Source organism: Mus caroli, unplaced genomic scaffold (assembly GCF_978045245.1).
Source record: "Mus caroli unplaced genomic scaffold, Mus_caroli_1 scaffold_9, whole genome shotgun sequence".
Classification (NCBI taxonomy): Eukaryota; Metazoa; Chordata; class Mammalia; order Rodentia; family Muridae; genus Mus; species Mus caroli.
In genome coordinates, this window is record NW_028227264.1 from 109390152 (window position 1) to 109411072 (window position 20921).

General features: G+C 37.2%; 1 protein-coding gene across 8 annotated transcripts in view; it reads right to left on the minus strand.

Moving 5' to 3' along the window:
- The window catches only part of Nav3 (neuron navigator 3), a 751750-nt gene that overhangs the window by 82211 nt on the left and 648618 nt on the right, over positions 1-20921 (minus strand). For all 8 annotated transcript variants that reach the window (XM_029482745.2, XM_029482744.2, XM_029482742.2 and 5 more), the window contains 3 exons: positions 4785-4917; positions 3758-4034; positions 1575-2283 (listed from right to left, as the gene is read on the minus strand). In XM_029482745.2, the coding sequence (XP_029338605.1) occupies positions 1575-2283; positions 3758-4034; positions 4785-4917 (1119 nt within the window). The remainder of the gene's footprint in view (positions 1-1574; positions 2284-3757; positions 4035-4784; positions 4918-20921) is intronic.

Consider the following 20921-nt stretch of genomic DNA (forward strand, 5'->3'; position numbering starts at 1 on the left):
TATAATGAAACAACTTCTACGCATTCGGTATATGATGCTTAAATGGATTTTCATCTTTTAAAAAGTAGATTGGGGACATTTAAGGAAAGGTTCAAATATGTAAGGTAATGTCTAAGAGGCCTGACCGGCTGGGCTGGAAATATTGGATATTGCTGGACAACTTATATATTGGTTTGTATCTTCCCATGGAAAGACCATAGGGATTTCTGTCCGTTGCCAGAGGTATTCAAATAGATATATATATTCACAGCAGTGATTTAAAAATACCATTTGTACTAATTTAACTACTGGAGTTTAGCTCAGAAAACATTTTAGTTTTGTAAATGAAGCAGATGACATAATCAAATTTATGCAAGTATGGAAATAAAATGGTATGAAGGAATGGCAGAATGGTTACTAATTCAGCGGCAATGAAATCCATTATTTCCTGCAGTGGAAGATTTCTAGGGCGAATATGAGAAATTGTTTCATAGGTAATGGGCCACAAGAGGGCGCTCTTGGCTCTCACACAAGCAATGAAAATATTTACTCTTGCTACAAGCTATAGTTTATTCTAAGAACTGTCACTTCAAATCATTCTTCAGAGTTAATACTTCTAATGTCAAATTTGACCGCTGTTTCTCAAATAGTTATTCTAAGGTTACTTAGTGTAAATTCTTCAAGACTCTTCCTAACAGAGCAAAGTTATCAAGAGAATAAACACAAACCTGAAATATTTAACAAGAGGTGACAAATTATACTCTATGATTTTGAAGATGAGAAAACAGAGCCAGGATTATTTAACAACTCGTCTTAACTCATTCACTAATTTTGACCCCTACTATATTAAAGTATTTAAAATCAGGTATATTTCGAAGCAGAATTTCACATAATTAATAAAGTGATAATCCTGACACATACATCAGATATGCTTCCTGGTTCCTGTAAAAGGACATTGATGAAGACTTATAAAAAGTCACCTCACTCCTGAGTTCTTGTCCTATGTCAAACATGTAAACGTTTTCAAATTCTGCAATCAGACCATACTTTGATAGCTTTTTGTGTTGTTTTTGTTGCTGTTGTTGTTACTATGTTAAGATCCAGTACTGTATAAATTGGTCTCCTATAAACTGTTAGAAAGAATATATCATCTATATTCGTAACTGCCAACTCATTAAGAGTCGGGAAGATAACATACACTAGAAGTAAATGTGTTTATAAAGATCTATGCAACTTGCTTTTTTTAATTCTGGAAAGGAGAGGTGGAAATCACTGAATACCTTCACAAACTATCACTTTATTTCTATGAATAGTCAGTCATGTGGTTTTATGCCTGCTACAAATGGTGTTAGTATTTTAGTGTCACACTGGCTGTGTAGCTGAAAGGCTAACCACTCTCTAAACGAGCAACACTTTTACACTAGCAACAGGTGCAATCAGCAAAAAAAAAAAAAAAAAAATTCACTATATTTTAAACAAGTATAAGATACAGAATCTTAGAATATTTAGAATACATTAAAATAGTTTCATGCAGAATAAATACATGCTATATACTACCTTTTATGTTTTCCCAGCATCTCTTTACATACCCTTACCTTCGAAATGTAGGCGAGGCAATATCTGGATATTTGGACCCTGGCTGTCTGAGCCCTTGAGTCCCACAGGCACTGGCAGAGGTGGGGCTGGATTTGGGGGAACCTGACAAGGAAACGCTCTCTGAATCCGACACTGCTACTTTCTCCTTCTCTTTGTCTGTTTGGTTGACAGTGACTGGACTCGAGCGCCCTGAGCCGATCTTAGTGGGTTCTCTCAGTTTGGAGGTGGTGGCCCCAGCTGACTTGCTGCTGACATTGGAATCAATGCTGCTGGTGCTCGACCTGTGGCCACCTCTCCCAGGGATTCCGCTGGTGCTGGACTTAGAAGGGCGGGGCAAACTACGGTACTGGAGGGTGGTCTTCGAGCTCACGTGCAGGACAACATCATCTTGATTCTGGGACCCGTCCAGGCTGGTTTTCCTTCCTGCATTGGACTTCCCACCAATGGCAGCGGATTTGGGGATTTTCCCCAGTGTAGCTGAACCACTTGTGATGGTGGCACCGCTGCTGGTAATCATAGTAGAAGCCCCTACACCACTTGGCTTCTTGTATCCAAAAGAACTGCTGGCTGTCGATCTTCCAATGCCTGACGGTGGCTTTTTCCCTTCATCCCCGCTGCTTTTCCCTGCATCTGAAGGAGACCTTTGCAAGGATGATCCTTTAAGAGGAGTTTTCCCTTTCTCAGAAGCTTTGGCATCGTCTGTCTTCCCTGATTAAAGAGAAACACGCAAATATGCTCATTTGAATATTTTCACCTGAGAACACGTCCAAAACCAAATGTAAATCATGAATGCTCTTTAGCTCTTTCTATCACCTCGGTTCTGAAATATTTCTTGTTTCAGATCTAAATAGGCATGCACTCCAATAAAATGAGAGGATTGAGTGCAACGCTAGAAAAAAACATGGCTGTCAGAGGCACTGTGATGAACTTGGGGTGATAGAGTGTAAACATGTTACTTCCATATTTGTTAAAGTCTTGTATCTTATGACAATGTTGCCTCAGAGGGATGTCACTCTTTACTCTCTAGCTAAGTACTAGACAAAAAGTTAATCTCACTACCTTTATCATGATATTATCTGAAGTACCCCATGATACCACACTTCCGATGACACTGTTTATAAAATACGGGGAGAGTCCTAGAAGACAGATGGTGCAACTGAGCGGGATTCTTTCACTCTTTTCTTTCAGCAAGCTGAACAGAAGCTGCAATGCTGAGCACTGTAACTCTCAGGTTAGTGGGGCTGCTTTCAGCTCTTGGGTTTGTGGTTATAGGTAGTGGAATTCACACAATCAATACTAAACGTACTCATTAACAAGTCAGGAAAGTGAGATATTTATGGAGAGCTTCCAGGTCCCCTTCTAGGAATTTGGCAGGAATTTGATATCAGGTTAGGACTCAGGAAGTAGTCTCAAGATGATAATGCTGAGGTGTGTGTTCTTTGTATCTTGATGGGTCTTATTAAGAACCTAAATACGGTAATCACAAGGCCTTTTGGTCTATTATTTGTTTGTTCCATAACTACCTTGTTTATGACCTAGAACTGACCTTATTATTTGCATGTACTTAAAATAGTATAAAAGCAGACTGGGAAAAAAATAAGCCCTTTCAGTCTGAGAACTGACGGGAGTCACTTTATAGTGTTGTCTAATTGTCTTTCTCTTTTCAGTCCTCCCTCCCTCCCTTGAGACCCAGTTGACTGACTAAGCTGCCTTGGTCAGTTATCATATTTTCAGAATTAATACTGTACCTATACATGACCTAAAGTGACCAGAGTGAAATACAGCACATAGCAACCCCACGCTATGAGTGTGATCTCCACGGGCCTCTCAGATTGTCATAATCCCATGGGCCTAGATGACAAAGTATGTAGATTTTAGAATACAATCATTAAGAACCTGGTTATTAAAGGGAGATCTAAAGTACATGAACACAGATGTCAAACTAGATCACAGGTCAAAACTCTTCTGCAGAAGCCGGGCATGGTGGCACACGCCTTTAATCCTAGCTCTCAGGAGGCAGAGGCAGGTGGATTTCTGAGTTTGAGGCCAGTCTGGTCTACAGAGTGAGTTCCAGGACAGCCAGGGCTACACAGAGAAACCCTGTCTCAAAAAATCAAAACTAAACCAAAACAAACCAAAACAAAACCTCTTCGGCAGAGACTATCCCAAGCGACAAGCCTACCAGGGGTCTTGAGTGCACTTGTGCTGGTTTTCTGCCTAGCTGTAGCTGGGGTTCCTCCCTGGGCAGACATGCCTCTCCTCCAGGAGCCTGTCTGAGACACAGACAGGCTGGCTTTCTGCCCTGTCTTCTCTGAGTCTTCAGCAAGTCCAGAAGTAGCACCCTTCCACTTGGCAGCTCCGTCACCATGGCTGTCAAAATCTCCCTCAGCTTTCTTCAGCTCCTCAGGACTATCCCAGGTCTCATCTGTTGTCGAACGTTTCTCCGCATCTGTTTTCAGCTGTAAAGAAAAACCTTCCCGTGAAAGAAAACCTATAAAGCCTGAACCCAGAGCTGAAATGCAGTTTCAGATAACTGGAAGGAAAAAACCATGAAGCCCTGATTTATACTTCAGAAGAACGCAAGAGACGATTCTATTTTTAACTACGGTCTCACTTACTTTCATCAATTTGAGCCATAGAATTTCCCTTTGTAGATATTGGAGAATGTCAGGATTAATAATGTTCAGAAAAGCCTAATTAAACTTCACACGGGAAGGGATTCTTCTATGACAAACGTTGACCAAAAAATAAGCTAAGCCAAGACAGAATATATCCAATGCTCTTTCTTGATTTACCAGTCACAAGTGATCCCAGTAGTTTGTGTTTTTCTTTTTAGATTAACCAAGAAAAATCAAATGTTAGAGTGTTCTTAAATTTGATTTTTAAATAAATCCGTATTAGAAGAAGGGAAAATGCCAATGTGGGTCTTTCTGGGCTAGACATCAGCGAATCTACCGAAGTTACTTATGGTTGTCAAAAGAGGCTGGGGTGGGCATTGCTACAGTTCTGAGAGATACAACTCCAGGAAGACTAAAATAAAAACACTTCAGGTTCCAGTGTTGGTGAGTCTTTATTATATCTGCTCATGTGACTTACGCAAATACTTCAGATTAAAGAATTGAACAATAACTTAGCATAATTCTACAAAAAAGAAATGGAGAAAGAAATAGACAGAATCAGTGGGGGGAGAGAGGGAGGATGGCTCTCACCTGAGTGTTCTTCCTGGAGGGGACAGTGATGTTGGAGTAAGAACTGATGGAGGACGTGGTGTTGAGATCATCTGTGCTAATGTTATCAAGTGTATCACTGAGACCACTGCTCACGGAACTGCTGTCATCCCAGCTAAAGGAAAGACATGAAGCAGCAATGAGCCAGACACTGGATGAACAATGTGAACCTCCCCCCCCCCCCCGACATTTCCACAGTGTTGTTGTACAAAACCATCTTCTATTGCAACAATTTTCTCACCATCCATTTTGGAAACATATTTATAAGAACTGAACATCTGAGAGGGTCTTCTAGCACCTGACTAAGACAGATGCAAATACTCACAGCCAACCATCAGACTGAGCCCGGGGACCCCAATGGAAGAGTTAGGAAAAGGACTGAAGGAGCTAAAGGGAATTGAACCTCATGAGAACAATATCAACTAACCTAAGACAACCCAGAGCTCCCAGGGACTAAACAAGCAGCCAAAGAGTACATATGGAGGGACCCGTGGCTCCAGATACTTATGTGCAGAGAATGGCCTTATTGGACATCAATGGGAAAGGAGGTCATTGGTCCTGTGGAGGCTCGATGTCCCAGTGTAGGGAGGATGCTAGAATGGTAGGGCAGAAGTGGGTGAGTGGGTGGAGGAGCACCCTCATAGAGGCAAAGGGGAGTGTGGGAGATGGGGAATGGGATGGGATGTGGGACTCACGGAGGGGAAACCAGGAGGTGGGGTAACATTTGAAATGTAAACAAATAAAATGATTAATAATAATTTAAAAGAATTGCATGTCTATTAAATAACAGCCATACTGGTATTTCAGAAGAACCAGAAGACATAGGTTTCAGGTAAACATTTGCAGTGTGAATAAAAAACACTGAGAGAAGAGTAACTCGCCAGCTGAGTCTCTGCACCCACCCACAAAGACAGCCTGGAGTCATAACGTACCCCAGAAGTAATTCTTGGTTCAAAAACTGTTTGCTTTAGCCAGGCATCTGAAAATCATTCCTTGCTTTCCCCATCTTAGTATTACAACCATTCAATCACGTTTAAATATCAAAATTTACCCAGTCATCTTATCCCTCACAATTCTAAAGAACACAAGACAGCCTTCTATCTGACCTTCCTGTTTTTGGCCTTTGCCACACAACTTCAGTTGCGGCTTCTGTGTGAGTAAACAAAAGGTCATATTGGGGGCCTGGAGAGATGTCCGTGCTGTTAAAAGGACTCATTGCTTTTGGAGGGGACCCAAGCTCAGTTCCGAGCACCCACAAGACAGCTTAAAGCAATCTATAAATCCACTTCCAGGGGGTCTGATACTCTCTTCTGGCCTCTGTGGATTCCAGTTATCCATGTGCTATACATGCATGCGTGAATGCAAAACTATTTATGAACAGAAAAAAAATAAATCTTTTAAAATAATCACATCTGGTCACTATATTGCCCTGCTAAACCATCACAAGTTTTTCCTCCTTTATGGTCTAGCTTCCAAAGCAAAGCATGTCTCGTGGGGTGCATAAGGAAATTTACCAAAGGGATAAGATAAATATCTGAACCCCTTCACATACTTGTTTGGCTATCTAAATAAGTATAAAATATGCTATATTAATAACCAAATGCATGCTAGGTTGGACCCCATTATTCAGTCAATGTGTTTGAAGTTATGGCACATAAAAACTTCAGAATATCTAGATAACTTGAAAGACAGTAGGGATTTCAGTGTGTAAGAGGGAGACCATTGTCTGCTCATTTGCTGACTGAATTCCAGCATGTTGATACATTACTACCCACCTGTGCTTTGATATATGAATTGATGCACCATAGATATACATACTATCCATAAAGCAAAAGTAAGTCTCACGAAATGAATACATGGCTTTAAACACATTCCACAAATGATCCAAACATTGAAGATACTATTCAAATATTCATCATGAAAGCACAAATAAACCATAAAGGGGACAAAATGAATAGACTATAGAAGCCCCATCCTAAGTTGCAAATAACAATGACTTACTAAGTTTCATATGACACAAAAGTAATCTAAGAAGAAAACTGAATTTACCGACATAATACATTACTAGCAGAGATCTTTATAAATTAGACTATTATCAATAACAATTATATCCTAATGTGTATTTTATACCATGAGAGAAATACCCAACTTTCATGAGTGCCCAAATCTTATGAATATCTTTACTATATATTATTTTGTAACTTTCCATATTATTAGCTACAGCATCAGCAAATGCCTCTCATGTCTAAGCTTCCTTGCAGAAAACTGCCATGCAGTATAGTTCTGTCTATTCTCTACACCAAAAGGGAGAAAAAAAATACCCATCTTTAGTAAGCAAATCAGCATAATTGAGTCCTTTCTCAGTTGGCAGTCACTCAGTTTTTCTCTAGAAGGATTGGTGGTTTTTCAAGTCCAAAGTACCTTCATTACTTACTAGAAGTAGCATAATTTGGATGCATGGTTTAGAAGAGCCTGAAGAGAGCCTGTATTTCCCACATCTCCCAATTCAAAGAGCCTTCTAACATGCTTTAGGTTCATAAATTAGCAGAAATAGATCATGTAATTTGCAACTAAGAACTTAGTCGATACAATTATCAGTTTTTAAATGTAATTTATAGCTTACTCATTATTTCTTTTAGTATTTGTACTTGACAGGTTGAATATATGAATATAAGTTATTAATATTGTATTTTGAATACCACTGTATCAATTTAAAACTCAACGTCAAGTTTCTTAACAAGTATATGTATCCTATCAAGAAAATAAGAGATAAGTTAAAGGCTACCTGAAAGTGTTAACTTGTATCTAATAAGGGGTTGGCATGCAAAAGACATATATATTTACTTATTTACTTGCATACACACATGCATGTGCATGCATAAGTATGTGAGTATGTGCATGTCATGTATCTGAGTGCATGTGTGTATGTGTATGTAGTTGTGCATGCGCGCGCATGTGTGTGTGTGTGTGTGTGTGTGTGTGTGTGTGTGTGTGCGATGTGTGGAGTTCATGATACCATATTGTTTATCAGGGCTTTATGTGGGTCCATTAATAAAAGCTACGTCTCTGGCTTAGATAGAAATCTAGCATTACAAGCTACACAAACATGAAACATTGATCCCACTGTGTGTCTACCACCTGGCCAAGACATCGCTCTGAAGGTGAGAACAGTATTAGCAATGTGAACTCACCATAAGCTATGCTAAATAGATAAAACAATTACCATTTAATTACCCTTCCTTCCCAGAATCCCCTCTCCCTAGTACAGTTCCTATAATCCACCTAGAGGCTCTATTGGACCCATCTGCCTTATAAATACTAAACTCAAAAGGTTTAACAATTTTAATTTATTTTATTTATTTATGTCTTGCTCTTCCAGGTGCTCTCAGAGCTTAGCATCTGCTTTTGGGAACTCTCTAGGCTTCTATATTCTTTCACAAAGTTCCACTTCCTGCCATGTATCTGCTGCTGTCACAAGGCTGACCTCCATGCAACTTACAATCGATGGCGTGGGTTGTTTCCATTATCTTTTCCATTGTCCACCAAGCAGCTTCCAAGAACTAGATCTAGCAGCCCAGAGCACGTTTCTTTTAAACTCTATTAGTCTTTTCCTTGGGCTTTTGTTTGAGGCTCTTCATAGTTTTCTTATTAATGAGACTAAGAACCCCAAGAGGGTATCTGAATCCTGTGATAGCAAATGGTGCCCATGGAGGGACTACCCAAAATTTCCAGTAACAAGAAAAGAACAAGTGGTGGGAGTGAGTTCCACTCTCTGAGTTCCTTAGGTGGGATGGCATGTACAACTTAAGGCTTTAGGGCAAGGACCTTTGCCTGCTGAGACATCTCCTTCTCAGTCCTTACCAATAGCTTTTTTCAAATGCAAGTACTGGCTTCAAATATTGTGTTAAAAACATTATGTCTGCTATGATCACAACAATAAGATACTCCTTTAAGTGCCCCAGTACAACACAATAGCCTTAGGTTAGACTTATAGAAATACTAATTCAATAATATCATGAAGTTTCAATCCCTCCTTGAAAACTGAAAGGAAGTCTGCACTGAACCAATAGAGGGGATATGAAAACTAAATTTCAAGTCAATCTTGATATAATGGGACTAAAATGGCCAGAAGAGTCCTGCGGGGATTTGACTACTCTCACAGGTTATACATGGTTGATAGACTATTGAATGTATTCAATTTTACAAACATCATACCGCCCTTGAACTTTTCTGTTCCCTTCTCTGTTTCCTTTCCTGTCCTTTCTTGAAATGTGTTTATGACCAGCATTGAATTGTCTGTCATCTACACCTTTCTCCTTTGGGTCCTATAGTATTTCTTTATTCTTGAGAACTTTGAATTACTCACTATCTTGCCCTCCATTATGTTAACTTACCTTAGAGGATCCTCTTTGGCAATGGTCAACATTTCCACAACTATGGAATCAAGGCTAGGATTGTGTAACTCCAATCATTAGCTAACCTACAGTTCTTTCCTGACTACAAGACCTGGGTTGCTAGCCTTACTTGCAGTCTTTGTTGTTGTGGTTCAAGAGTGTCCTGTCAAAACCTACTCTATGAAGTTCATGTTATTTTTTTCCCAAATATTCTTCTTTTAGTTCACTGGCATTTGTGGTGGTTTGAATATGCTTGACCCAGGGTGTAGTACTATTAGCAGGTGTGGCCTTGTTGGAGTAGATGTAGCTTTGTTGGGGAAAGTGTATCACTTTGAGGGTGGGCTTTGGGACCCTCATCCTCGCTGCCTGGAAGTCAGGATCCTTCTGCCTGCCTTTGGATCAAAATGCAGAACTCTCAGGTTCTTCTCCAGCACCATGTCTGCTTGGATGCTGCCATGCTACAGCCTTGATGATTGTGGACTAATCCCTGAACCTGTAAGCCAGCCCCAATGAAATGTTGTCCCTTATACGAGTTGCCTTGGTTATGGTGTCTCTTCACAGCAATGGAAACCCTATCTAAGACAGTATTATTTGCCAATCCTACATCAAATATGAAGCCTCATTTTCAGTGAAGTTGTCACCATGGCTGGTCACTCTTTTGTTAGACATTCTTCCTTTTTACTCAATGCTTATTTCAATAATATTGCTAAGAATGTATTCTCACTCACTGTGATGTATAAACTACATTTTTTTTCCAAACAACTCACTGTTTACTGGGAATAGCAACTGTGATAAATGGATCTGATATGAACTAGTAAGAGCAGTGACGGGGATTAGTAGTAAAAAGGGATGGTGTGATAGTCAGGATTAGTCCTCTGAAGGGTTGGTATCTTCAGGATGACCATGGCAGTAGTGAGCAGGTGGGATACTATGCTAATCAGGCTGCTGCTTCATCTTCATCATGATGACCCTTCATTTTTAAGCTTGTGTTTTCTGCCTTCTTTCTCATACTATGAATAATGAACTGTGCTTTATTTATCTTTATAGACCCAATAGATAATGTAGTGTCTGTTGTTGACTAAGCCTCTAAATTATATTGCTAAATGAAGCTTTGCTTTTGAAAATCCTGCTTCTACTGGGAGACTTTAAACTGGGTTAAGTTCAATAATAAATGAATGATTTATTAATTGTTATTGTATGTATATACATGTTTTAATTTCACTATATGTGTGTGCCGTGTGTGTGTGTGTGTGTGTTGTCAGAAATGCCAGAAATGTGTATCTGATCTTCAGAACTGAAATTACAGAAGGCTTTTAACTGCCATATGGATGTTGGGAATTGAACCTGGATCTGCTAAAAGAGCACCAAGTGCCTTTCACCTATGAGCCATCTCTTCTCAGAGACTATGAAGTGAAAGTTTTGAGCAAAATTTTGTTCAAAACAGTTCTTTTTAAAGCAAATTAAAAATAATCCTTTTGAAAGATAAAGGAGTTATTTTTCTAATCTTAAGTTTCCATGACATTTGACTTTCTTCATTGATTTTGTAGATAACAGAACTCTTGATAGCAACGATGCAATTAATTCTGTTGATTGTCACACATTTAATTAAGTTGAAAAAAATCTTAATAGAAAAAGTTTTTAATGAAAGAATTATCAGCATAATTAGCTCTGAGTAGTAGGTCTCAAATCTCATCAAATATTTTCCCATCCTTCCACTTTTAATTGCATTAAGATCTACTAAGTGTCCTTAACTATATTCTACAAAAAGGCACCTCATTATTTCTGACAAATTGCACATCTATAGTTCTACTGAATTTTACCTTCACAATCTATGATAATTTCATAAATTGTGGGATTGCTACTCACATATTTTTATTTATATGTTGTAGGATTTCTATCTTGATGCACTATAAGTAAAATTATTAATAACATTCACAAATAAGTCTTTGCATGGACATAGTCTTTGGTTTACTAAGTCAGAAAGCAGTCCTATGTCGAATGGAAATAAAACTACAAACTATTTCCCATTGACTATATGTAATTTTGCATTCTCTATCTGTTCCTGTCTGTCTAGGTCTATGTCTGTCTGTCTCTATCCCTGTCTGTCTGTCTATCTTACTATTTGTCTGTGTGTGTGTGTGTGTGTGTGTGTGTGTGTGTGTGTGTATGTATGTGTTTGTGTGTGTGTGTATATGGGTGTATGTGTGTGTATGTGTTTGTGTATGTGTATGTGTATGCATATATGTGTGTACATGTATGTGTGTGTGTGTGTGTATGTGTGTGTGTCTGTACTGGTGTGGTGGATGCATTCACCTTTTAGGATTCATGTATAGGCCAGAAGTTAAAGTTAGGATACCTTATTAATCGTTTCTACATCTTATTTTTAATTTTATTTCCATTTGACACAGGATCTCACTATGTAGCTCTGGCTGGACTGCAAATCACCATGTAGACTAGGCTGCCTGAACTCACAGAGATCTCCCTGATAAACTTACAGGCATCACCACGATGCCCATTCAGGATATTATTAATAGGATTTCTCACTGACCCTGGGGCTCACATTACATCTAGTCTGGCTGGCCAACAATATCCTGAAAACTATTTTCTTTCTCTGGTGCTGGGGTTTCAGAAGCCAAACACCAACCCTGAATATCACCTGAGTGTTAGAGATCTGAGTTTTCACTGCAGGCAACTGAAAACTGAACCACCTCCTAAGCCCCAATTTTGCACTCTTAGCTGAAGAAACAACTATTGCAGAAATCCCTTGGCCTTACTGTCGCAAGAGTGAGGTTTGTAATTTTGATAAAATAAAGTAATTAACTGTGAATAGTTCATAATCTTCTTTCTATTAAAACAGTCCTGTTCCAGATTACAGGTTTCTACCATCCATTTTTATGAATTTTATGTTTCTCATAGCTTTAAATTAGGTAGAATGCCAAATTTCTTAATTGTATATACAACATAAAATCTAGATCAAGTTATTGGCTTATTGTATAGATTTATGGCCTTTCCTGTCTTTTATTAATTTAGTTTCCTTGGTATGTTTATGATAGTAAACAAGTGACTATATGCATGTTGGTTTATTTCAAGGTTCCCTATTGCTTTGGTTTCTGTGAACATTTTAGTGGTTATCACCACCATGCCGGAGCCTTAGAAACAGGTCATATGAGTCCACCAGATTTATGCATCCTTTACAAAGATGCTATAGCTATTTTTGTCCTTAGCATTTGCATACGATTTCAGAAGCAGCTCCTGAGCGTCCAGTGAGGAGCTTCCGGTTGCTTGGTCTGCATTTTATTAAATATGAAACTGTACTGGGAAATTGACATCCTCTCTCAATCCACAAGCAAGGAATAGTTTTCAACATTTTTTTTTTTGCTTTCTTTAATTTCTTTATGCAATGATTAATTCTTTGAATCCCAGAGCTTTGAAAAAAATACGCTGTGTTATATCATGGCAGCTGGTGAAAATTTAAATGTCCGTGTTTGATTTTGTTGCTGTTGTTATTTGTATATCAAATACAATCAAATTTTAAACCTTGGTTTTGTATGGCATAATCTTATCAATTTCACTGATTGCTTTTGTGATGCTCCAGCGTGAAGGTCTTAAGATTTAAAAATAATTTCCTTTTTGTTATTTCTGCATGTATCTCCACTTATGTCTGCTGTGAATACAAGAAGTTTAACATTTCCTTTCCATATGGCTACTCCCATATACTTAGCATACCAATATGAGACCAAATTGAAAGCTTTTCATTTATAACAATGATAACAGAAACATCCAGTCATGACAACAGTGTTGCTATCATCCTTCAGACCAGGAAGAATGTTAAAGAATGAACATGCAGCCAGGTGTGGTGGCGCACGCCTTTAGTCAGCACTTGGGAGGCAGAGGCAAGCGAATTTCTGAGTTCGAGGCCAGCGTGGTCTACAGAGTGAGTTCCAGGACAGCCAAGGCTACACAGAAAAACCCTGTCTCAAAAAACAAAAAAAAAAAAAAGAATGAGCATGCACTAAATCATACTGGAAATAGAAGAATAAATATTTAAAAGGCTGGTGAATTTTTTAGCAAGTGTCAAGAACTCCTTGGCATGAAAAATATGAAATTAGGATTTTATATCAAATTCTAAATTAAATCCCAAATCATCTCAGAATAAGTTGAAGACTCCACTGAAAATATGAAGTTCCATTCTTTAGAAGAGGTTTTCAAATCACAAACTGATCATGATCATAAAGATAACAACTAGACATTATGAAACAATTTTTCTCATTGAAAGTGTGACCTGAGAATAAATTGAAAAAAAAATATACAGTTTATGGATTAACACTTAAAATTATTACTCCATGAAGGACACATGAATAAACAATAATGATAAATATTTTTGAAAAACCAAAGAATCTTACTAAATAATGTACAAAGAAAAAATTCAAACACCTCAAAAGAATATGAAGAACTTTAACTTTTTCAATATGTAAACATGCTAGCTAACTGTCAGCTAGTGTCTATAAAGTCCTCACTAGTAGCTAGATATTCTTCTTTGTGCTTTCTAGTCACTACTTCTTGCAGCAACCCAGCAGCCATGGATATAAGATCATTTCTGTATTTTATAGACAAGGAAACTAAGGCACAATTACACTAAGTAACTCACCCAATGTCTCACTTACTAAACAGATTTGATCCAGATCTGCCTAGATGCAGAGTTCAGCTGGTTAACCCAACCAAAAAGAAAATATGCCATCAGTGAAGTTTTTAATAGTTTGAGATAACTTCAAATGTTGTCAACAAATGTTTTAAATCTAAGTGATTATTTAGACTAATACTGTTGGCAGCTACCACTTCATCTTAAAGCACTGGACTTGTGAACAAAAGTTTATTTAGAAAACATTCGTCTTGGCATCCTTTTTCTTCACAGTTTAAAGGAATAAGCATTGATACACTCCGTGACATAGATCTGTTGAAAGCCGTGTGTGTGTGTGTGTGTGTGTGTGTGTGTGTGTGTGTGTGTGCGTATGAGCGTGTGCATATGTGTGTGTGTGTGTGTGTGTGTGTGTGTGTATGAAAGCACACTTAGAAAGCTATGTGCTGCATGTTCCCATTTCTTTGATAATTAAGTGATGTCCAGTGGTTAAAGGGACTTCTCTGTTGGTGGGCTTCATACACATGTTGAAACTCAGAAATGCATGCTAGTAATACAAAAATTATACAGTCTATTAAATAAAAATGTAACCAGTTAACCATTAGGCAGATTCCTCCTCGTCAACCTATTAGAATATCAAATGAATGAGAAAGTGCTTGGAGAGATATTCTACTTTTTCGCTTAGAAACAAGGTAAAGCCAACTGTGGCCACAATCACCCCTGGGTACATATTTGAAATGTGCTGGGTACAAATGTGCTGTGTTTATTTTATAATAGAGACTTTGAAAATATTAGCTGAGTAATTGTTATAATCATTTCAAAAGAATTTGAAACATGTTACAGAAGGAAAAGTTAGCCTGGTGATCCCTGTTATTGGTAGGTCACTGCTCAGTATCCCTCTGTGTTGAACATAGGGACTTCACACAGCAGGTCTTTGGTCAGCTCTTAGGCTAATCAGGTTTCTATGCTAACTGCCCTACCTTAGCGTGTACAGTAAAGAGATGTTTTAATAGAGAATGGATATTTTAACCTCAGGCATTCAAAAATAACTGTAATTTCAATTTGGCACCTTATTTAATTTCTACTAATGATATAAAGGAATTATGCCAATTACTTATTTCTCTGGATACACTCCTCTTTTAACCCATCTTGGTTATAATCAAAATACTGCCTACTGAGGTGACCTCATTCTTAATTTCTACCAAAAAATGTTCACTAAGTATTGAGTTTTAAGATTTTTGTTTTTAAGGTTGATTTTTACTAGAAGCTAAAACAAGAAGTACATTTGTAAAATATGTTAGTTCAAATTTGAATGGCTTGATTACATATTGTAAAATTATTTAGAAAACATTGCCATGAATCTTATATTTCTCAATATTGGAATGTTCTTGAGACAATGGTCTGGGCAAACATTTGAAATGAATAAAAAGGTTCAGTGATAATATGATATTCATAATCTGGGTGCTTGCGCATGCATATTGCATTCTGCAGGGATGCAGCCTTCTCAATGAGGTCTGACTTAGTCTTTTAAAAAATTATCACACCCTTTACTGCACACATATGTCATATTACCTTCTTACCCTTGCCTCTTATATTATCAACTACCATCAGTCTATATATTATTCATTCAATTAATTTATCTCCCTTTTTCTTTACAGAAAAAAACATTATAGCAGTTTCTGATAGCTGAGAGGCTTGTTTATTTTATCCATGGTTGCTTTTCATGCTACCAGGGGAAAATATCCTGACTGTAAGAAGCACTCAATCAAAGCCAGATTTTATAAATAGATCATTAGCAGTCACTTTCTGACTTAATTCTTAATGCTGACAGTAATCACTGATCATGAGTAGAATAGTGAGTGCTGCATTTGATTTTTGAATAGCACACCTACTGTATTCCTGTTCTTAAGATACTAGTTTGATGTACTACACAGGTCTTGAGCCATGCCCCAATTTCTTACCAAACTATGTTTTTATTCTGAATTCTAAATTAAAGCCTGTGTATAGTTGGCTCCATATTAAAGCAATTCAGAATTAAAAAAAAACATGTTAATAACATTGAAAACAAATTCAACAATGAATTTGTCAGTAGAAAGCAAGAGAGATATGCATTTAAAATATCCATTCACATCCTTGAGATCTGAGCACCATCACCAGCTCTATAGAACAATACACTAGATGTGTTTAGAAACAGCCCCATGCGTTCATAAAAAATAGAGATGGACATTTAGTGTCCTTCTATTGCTGTGATGAAATACCTGGACAAAACTGCAAAATAGAGAGCAAAGGTTTTATTTTTGTTCACAAGTTCAAATTATACAGCATCATAGGTTTAAGAGGGAAAGTTCTTCAAATATTATTTACACCACATCTACACTAATGATCAGAGAGATAAATGAATGCATGAATAATCAGTATTTAAAATTTTTAAATACTTGGATGACTTTATGCAATAATACAGTCTAAGACTTAAAGACTTAAATCTGAGGTTTGCTGCTGCCCACAGTGTCTTCTCACATCCATTAACATAATCAAGACAAACAGCCACAGAGAAGTCAACTTAATGAAGATGAGCTTTCTTTCTGGGTGACTCCAGGTTTTATCAAGGTGATAACTAAAACAAACCACCACAAGCATTTAATACAAAATCAGAGATATTTAAGTGTAGGTGATATATATATATATCATATATATATATGTGTGTGTGTGTGTGTTTGAGAGAGAGATGCTGAATATATATATATATATATATATATATATATATATATATATATATATAATGATGGATATATAACATGTGATATATATAGAATATATCACATATTATACATATAATATATGCATGTATATGAAAGGGAATTTAAATCTGAAGATGTAGGCTCTCAAAATCTAAAGTTGCATATGAATGTCAGAAAGTCCAATGTCAGCATTCCCAAGGGGAAAACAAAGTCATAGAATATAACTATTTTACTTTAAAATTTTCAAATATTTAAATATTTAAATTTTAATATTTTAAAGATTTTACTGAATATTTCTTAAATATGGAAACAACTTCTTTATAAGAAGGAAAACAAATAAACAGTAGTGATTATAGGATTATTTTTATAAAGTGTTTGGATTTGCATCCCGAAATAAAGGAAAAATTAGATAATATTTGCATTGTAGAATTGATTCACTAAAAATACAAACATATTTTAGGATATATTTTCCTATATGATTATAAAATAATGATATGCATGTCACTTTCAAATTAGGTTCTAGACACAATGAACTTCATAATAATAAAACGTAGAGAATGGTCTAGGCTGGGAGGTTAAGAATCAAACTGCTAACGCTGTGACTTTTGTCCTCCCAAGTATATGAACTTGGAATTTCATAGTCCTAAAATGCTGTAATTACATCACTAAACACAATGCCTGCTTTGGGCACTGGAACTGCTGAAGTATATATGTGTTATTACTACAGGGTCATTGTTAGAAAACAGTATAGAGTTATTACAAGATAGATTATTGAGCATTTCCTTTGAATATATTTTATTATCATAAAGAAAAGATCAGGTCATCATGGGAAATGAGAAAGATCAAAATTCATGCATTAACGTTTAAAAATAACACTAGACTAAATAATCTCTCAATTCAAAAACCTTATATAACTTCACTACAGTTTAAAGCTCCTTATACCTATCAATCTCATTTTTTTCCACTGCCTTTTTCCCAGTATGTTTTAGAATACAATAGAAACATTTGCTTATGAATCCTTCCACACTTTATCAAAATTCACTAATTCTTCCATATCCATATTTGCTTCTATTTTCCCTGAAGCATACTGTGACATCCTGTAGACAGCTGGTCCAGCCACAGCATTGCAGCCAAAAAGCAAGAGTTGGACCTTCAGCAGCAGTGCCCAACACAACTTCAGCCTGGTATAGTTCCTTAACATTTATAGACAAAATCAGAAAATGCTCCAGCCATGGCATGGGCTCTGCAGGCTCCAATACTCAAATGTGCACATAATTATGAATCGCTGACAAAACAAAGGGGAAAGGAAGGAGTGAGAAGCAGAAGCAAGTGAGGTGGGGAACAAGCAAGTCTGCTTGCTTGAGGGCATCACATTGAAGAACAGCGGGTCAACAGCTGAGAGGTAAAGTGTGGCCCTCTGTAACACAGTGACGGAAGAAGAAAAGCCTGCAAGAGAGAAATCCCAGAAGTACCCAAACTCAAGAGACATATTGAACTAGTGTGGTAGGCATGGGAAAAGGCAAGCATTTTAACGACCAAAGCACAATGAACAGACACAATTTAAAATTATACAACCTTGGGGGCGGTGGGAGGTAGGGGGACCCTCTAGAAAGCACCAGAGATGTGGCAGGTGAGAGACTCTCGGGACCTTTGATGAAATGGCCAACAGTGGGGAGAGGGAACTTGTAGAGTCCACCTCCAGTAGAAAGACAGTATATCAAGTAGAGGGATGGGGTTGCCATTCCACAGTCAAAAATTCTGACCCAGAATTGTTTCTGTTTGGAAGAACTGCAGGGACAAAAATGGAGAAGAGACTGAGGGAAAGGAGGTCCTGTGACTGGCCCAATTTAGGATCAATCTGAAGGAGAGGCTCCAAGGCCTGACTCTATTACTGATGCTATGGTGTGCTTACAGACAGGCACCTAGCATGGCTGCCCTCCAAGAGGCCCAACAAACTGCTGACTGAGACAAAAGTAGATACTTACACCCAACCAGTAGATTGAAGTTGGGGACCCCTGTAGTTGAGTTAGGGAAAGGCTGAAAGAAGCTGAGGAGGAGGGCAATCCCATAGGAAGACCAGCAGTCTCAATTAACCCAGACCCATGAGATTTCTCAGACACTGAGCCACCAACCAGGCAGCATACATGAGCTGGTCTGAGGCCACTGACACATACAGCAGAGAAAGGACAGCCATGTCTGCCCTCAGTGGGAGAAGACTCCCCTAACCCTAGATAGACTTGAGGTCCCAAGGAGTCTCAGGGAGGATTGGTGGTGGGGACATCCTTTTGGAGACAGGGGGAGGAGGAAGAATGGGATGAGGAACTATGGGAGGGTGGCCAGGAGGGGGGGCAATGACTGGACTGTAAAAAAGAAAAGTAATAAAAAATATGCAAATATAATGGATATATTAGAATCCAGGCAGAGAGAAATGACGTTTTCTGTTACTAAGGAAGAGGTTGAGATGGCAGTTCTCAGCTTATAAACCAGAAATTCATGTAAGATAAAAGGAAGAAGCTGCAAGAAACTTTTCAAACAAAGCATGATCGGATTTGCTGCTATATGGACGTGGGCAAGAGAGAAGACTAACCTTCCCATGTCCTTTATACTGGCAACAATGGAAGACTTCCTGAACAGTAAGAAAAGAATTCATCAAGGCCACTCAAAAATGCATGCCCCGGGGTGATACACTGTCTTTGAACTGGGGTGATACACTGTCTTTGAACTGGCAATCTTTTTTTAACCCATGTCAAAAGAAACAGATCTGAGTTTGTTGCTTAAAAGCTAGGAGTATAAGTCTGAATAGACTGGCAATTCATATAAACAGGTTAAATTTTTCATTTTTAATAATTTGAGTGTGTATATAAAATTTAATTTCATCTATGAAATATTAGGAAACTATTATTAATATGGTGTCAATTTGGAATCAGAAACCAATTCATAAGCTACATACAGGTCTTTTCATTTCCTTTTCTTATCTCTGGAAAAGAAATAATAAAGATTTACAGTTGTTTTCTTGAAGCATCAGATAAGACCGGATAAACAAGAAAATGAAAAGCCCTCACTCTTTATCAAAGAAAGCCCCAGGTAGTCTCTGTCAAATGTAATAAATAGTGCTAGTTTAAAATGAATTTATGCAGTGGGGCAGATTTTTATATTTTAATGATATTTGCAGCATAGCAGAAAAATAAGTGTTTTTTATTGTGTGAGCTGAAATTACAAGAACAATAAAATAATGTTATTAAAAATTCATTTAACACATTACTAGAATAATGAATCCAAATGTTTTGAGAGCTTATTTCAAAGCTCATTTTTACAATATTGCCATATAGATGCAAAAATATGTATCTTCTATTTCTGACAAGTATAGAATTTATGGCATATATATGTATATATATGCTAAAATTTAAAAAGATTTTAACCTGTTTATATAAATTCAAGAATTTAAAAAGGTCATTAGAATATATTTTTGTGTTATACACAGATGTAGAAGCAAATAAATACTTGTAAAGGTTAATTTATACTGTCTATTTGATTGAATTTAGAATCGCTCACAGGTACATTTCACAGTACACATCACAGTATAACTGAGAAGGAGTGTTGAGAGATGTTAAACCAGAGAGGGAAGACCCATCAATCCCATGGGCTGGAGTCATGGATTTACCCAGAAGGACGCTGGGTTTAGCACCCCCATTCATCCTGCTTCCTGACAGTGTCCTCTGTTCTTGCTGCCACGCCCTCTCCACCATAATGAATAACCAAAACCATGTCTGTCCTCCTCAAGTTGCTTTGGCAAAGTATTTTGTCAGAACAAAGAAAAACTAATATAATTCGTACTGTTGAGAACTGGGTAGGCCAGAAATACAAAGTCAGGACAGAATTAAACATCTGTAATGTACCCAGAAGTAGTCAATCTAGATATATTACACATATCCATTGAAAATTTTCTTCCTATATTCATGGTCATTATACTATCTGTGTATGCATTATGCATTTACTTTATGTAATATTATAAAGATTTTAATATATAAGACTGTCTAAATCATCACATATATTTACAATGACTATACAATCAGTATATATGAAATATAGTATATTTATAAATCTGCATAAAAAGGTTTATAGTATTCTTCAATCATAAATAAAATCCCAAGGAGTACTGTAGCCTTATGTGGCATTAGTCTTAATCTTGGCTATGTGTGTGCCCTTAAATAGCTCAAAACATTTGAGATTGAAAAGAACTGAGAATTATAATTTCAGTTAGTTTTCAAAACTCTAAGCTGAATTTTCTATAATTTGATCAGCTATCTTCCTTTAGCACCTTTTTACATTTTTAAATGAGATTAGATAATAT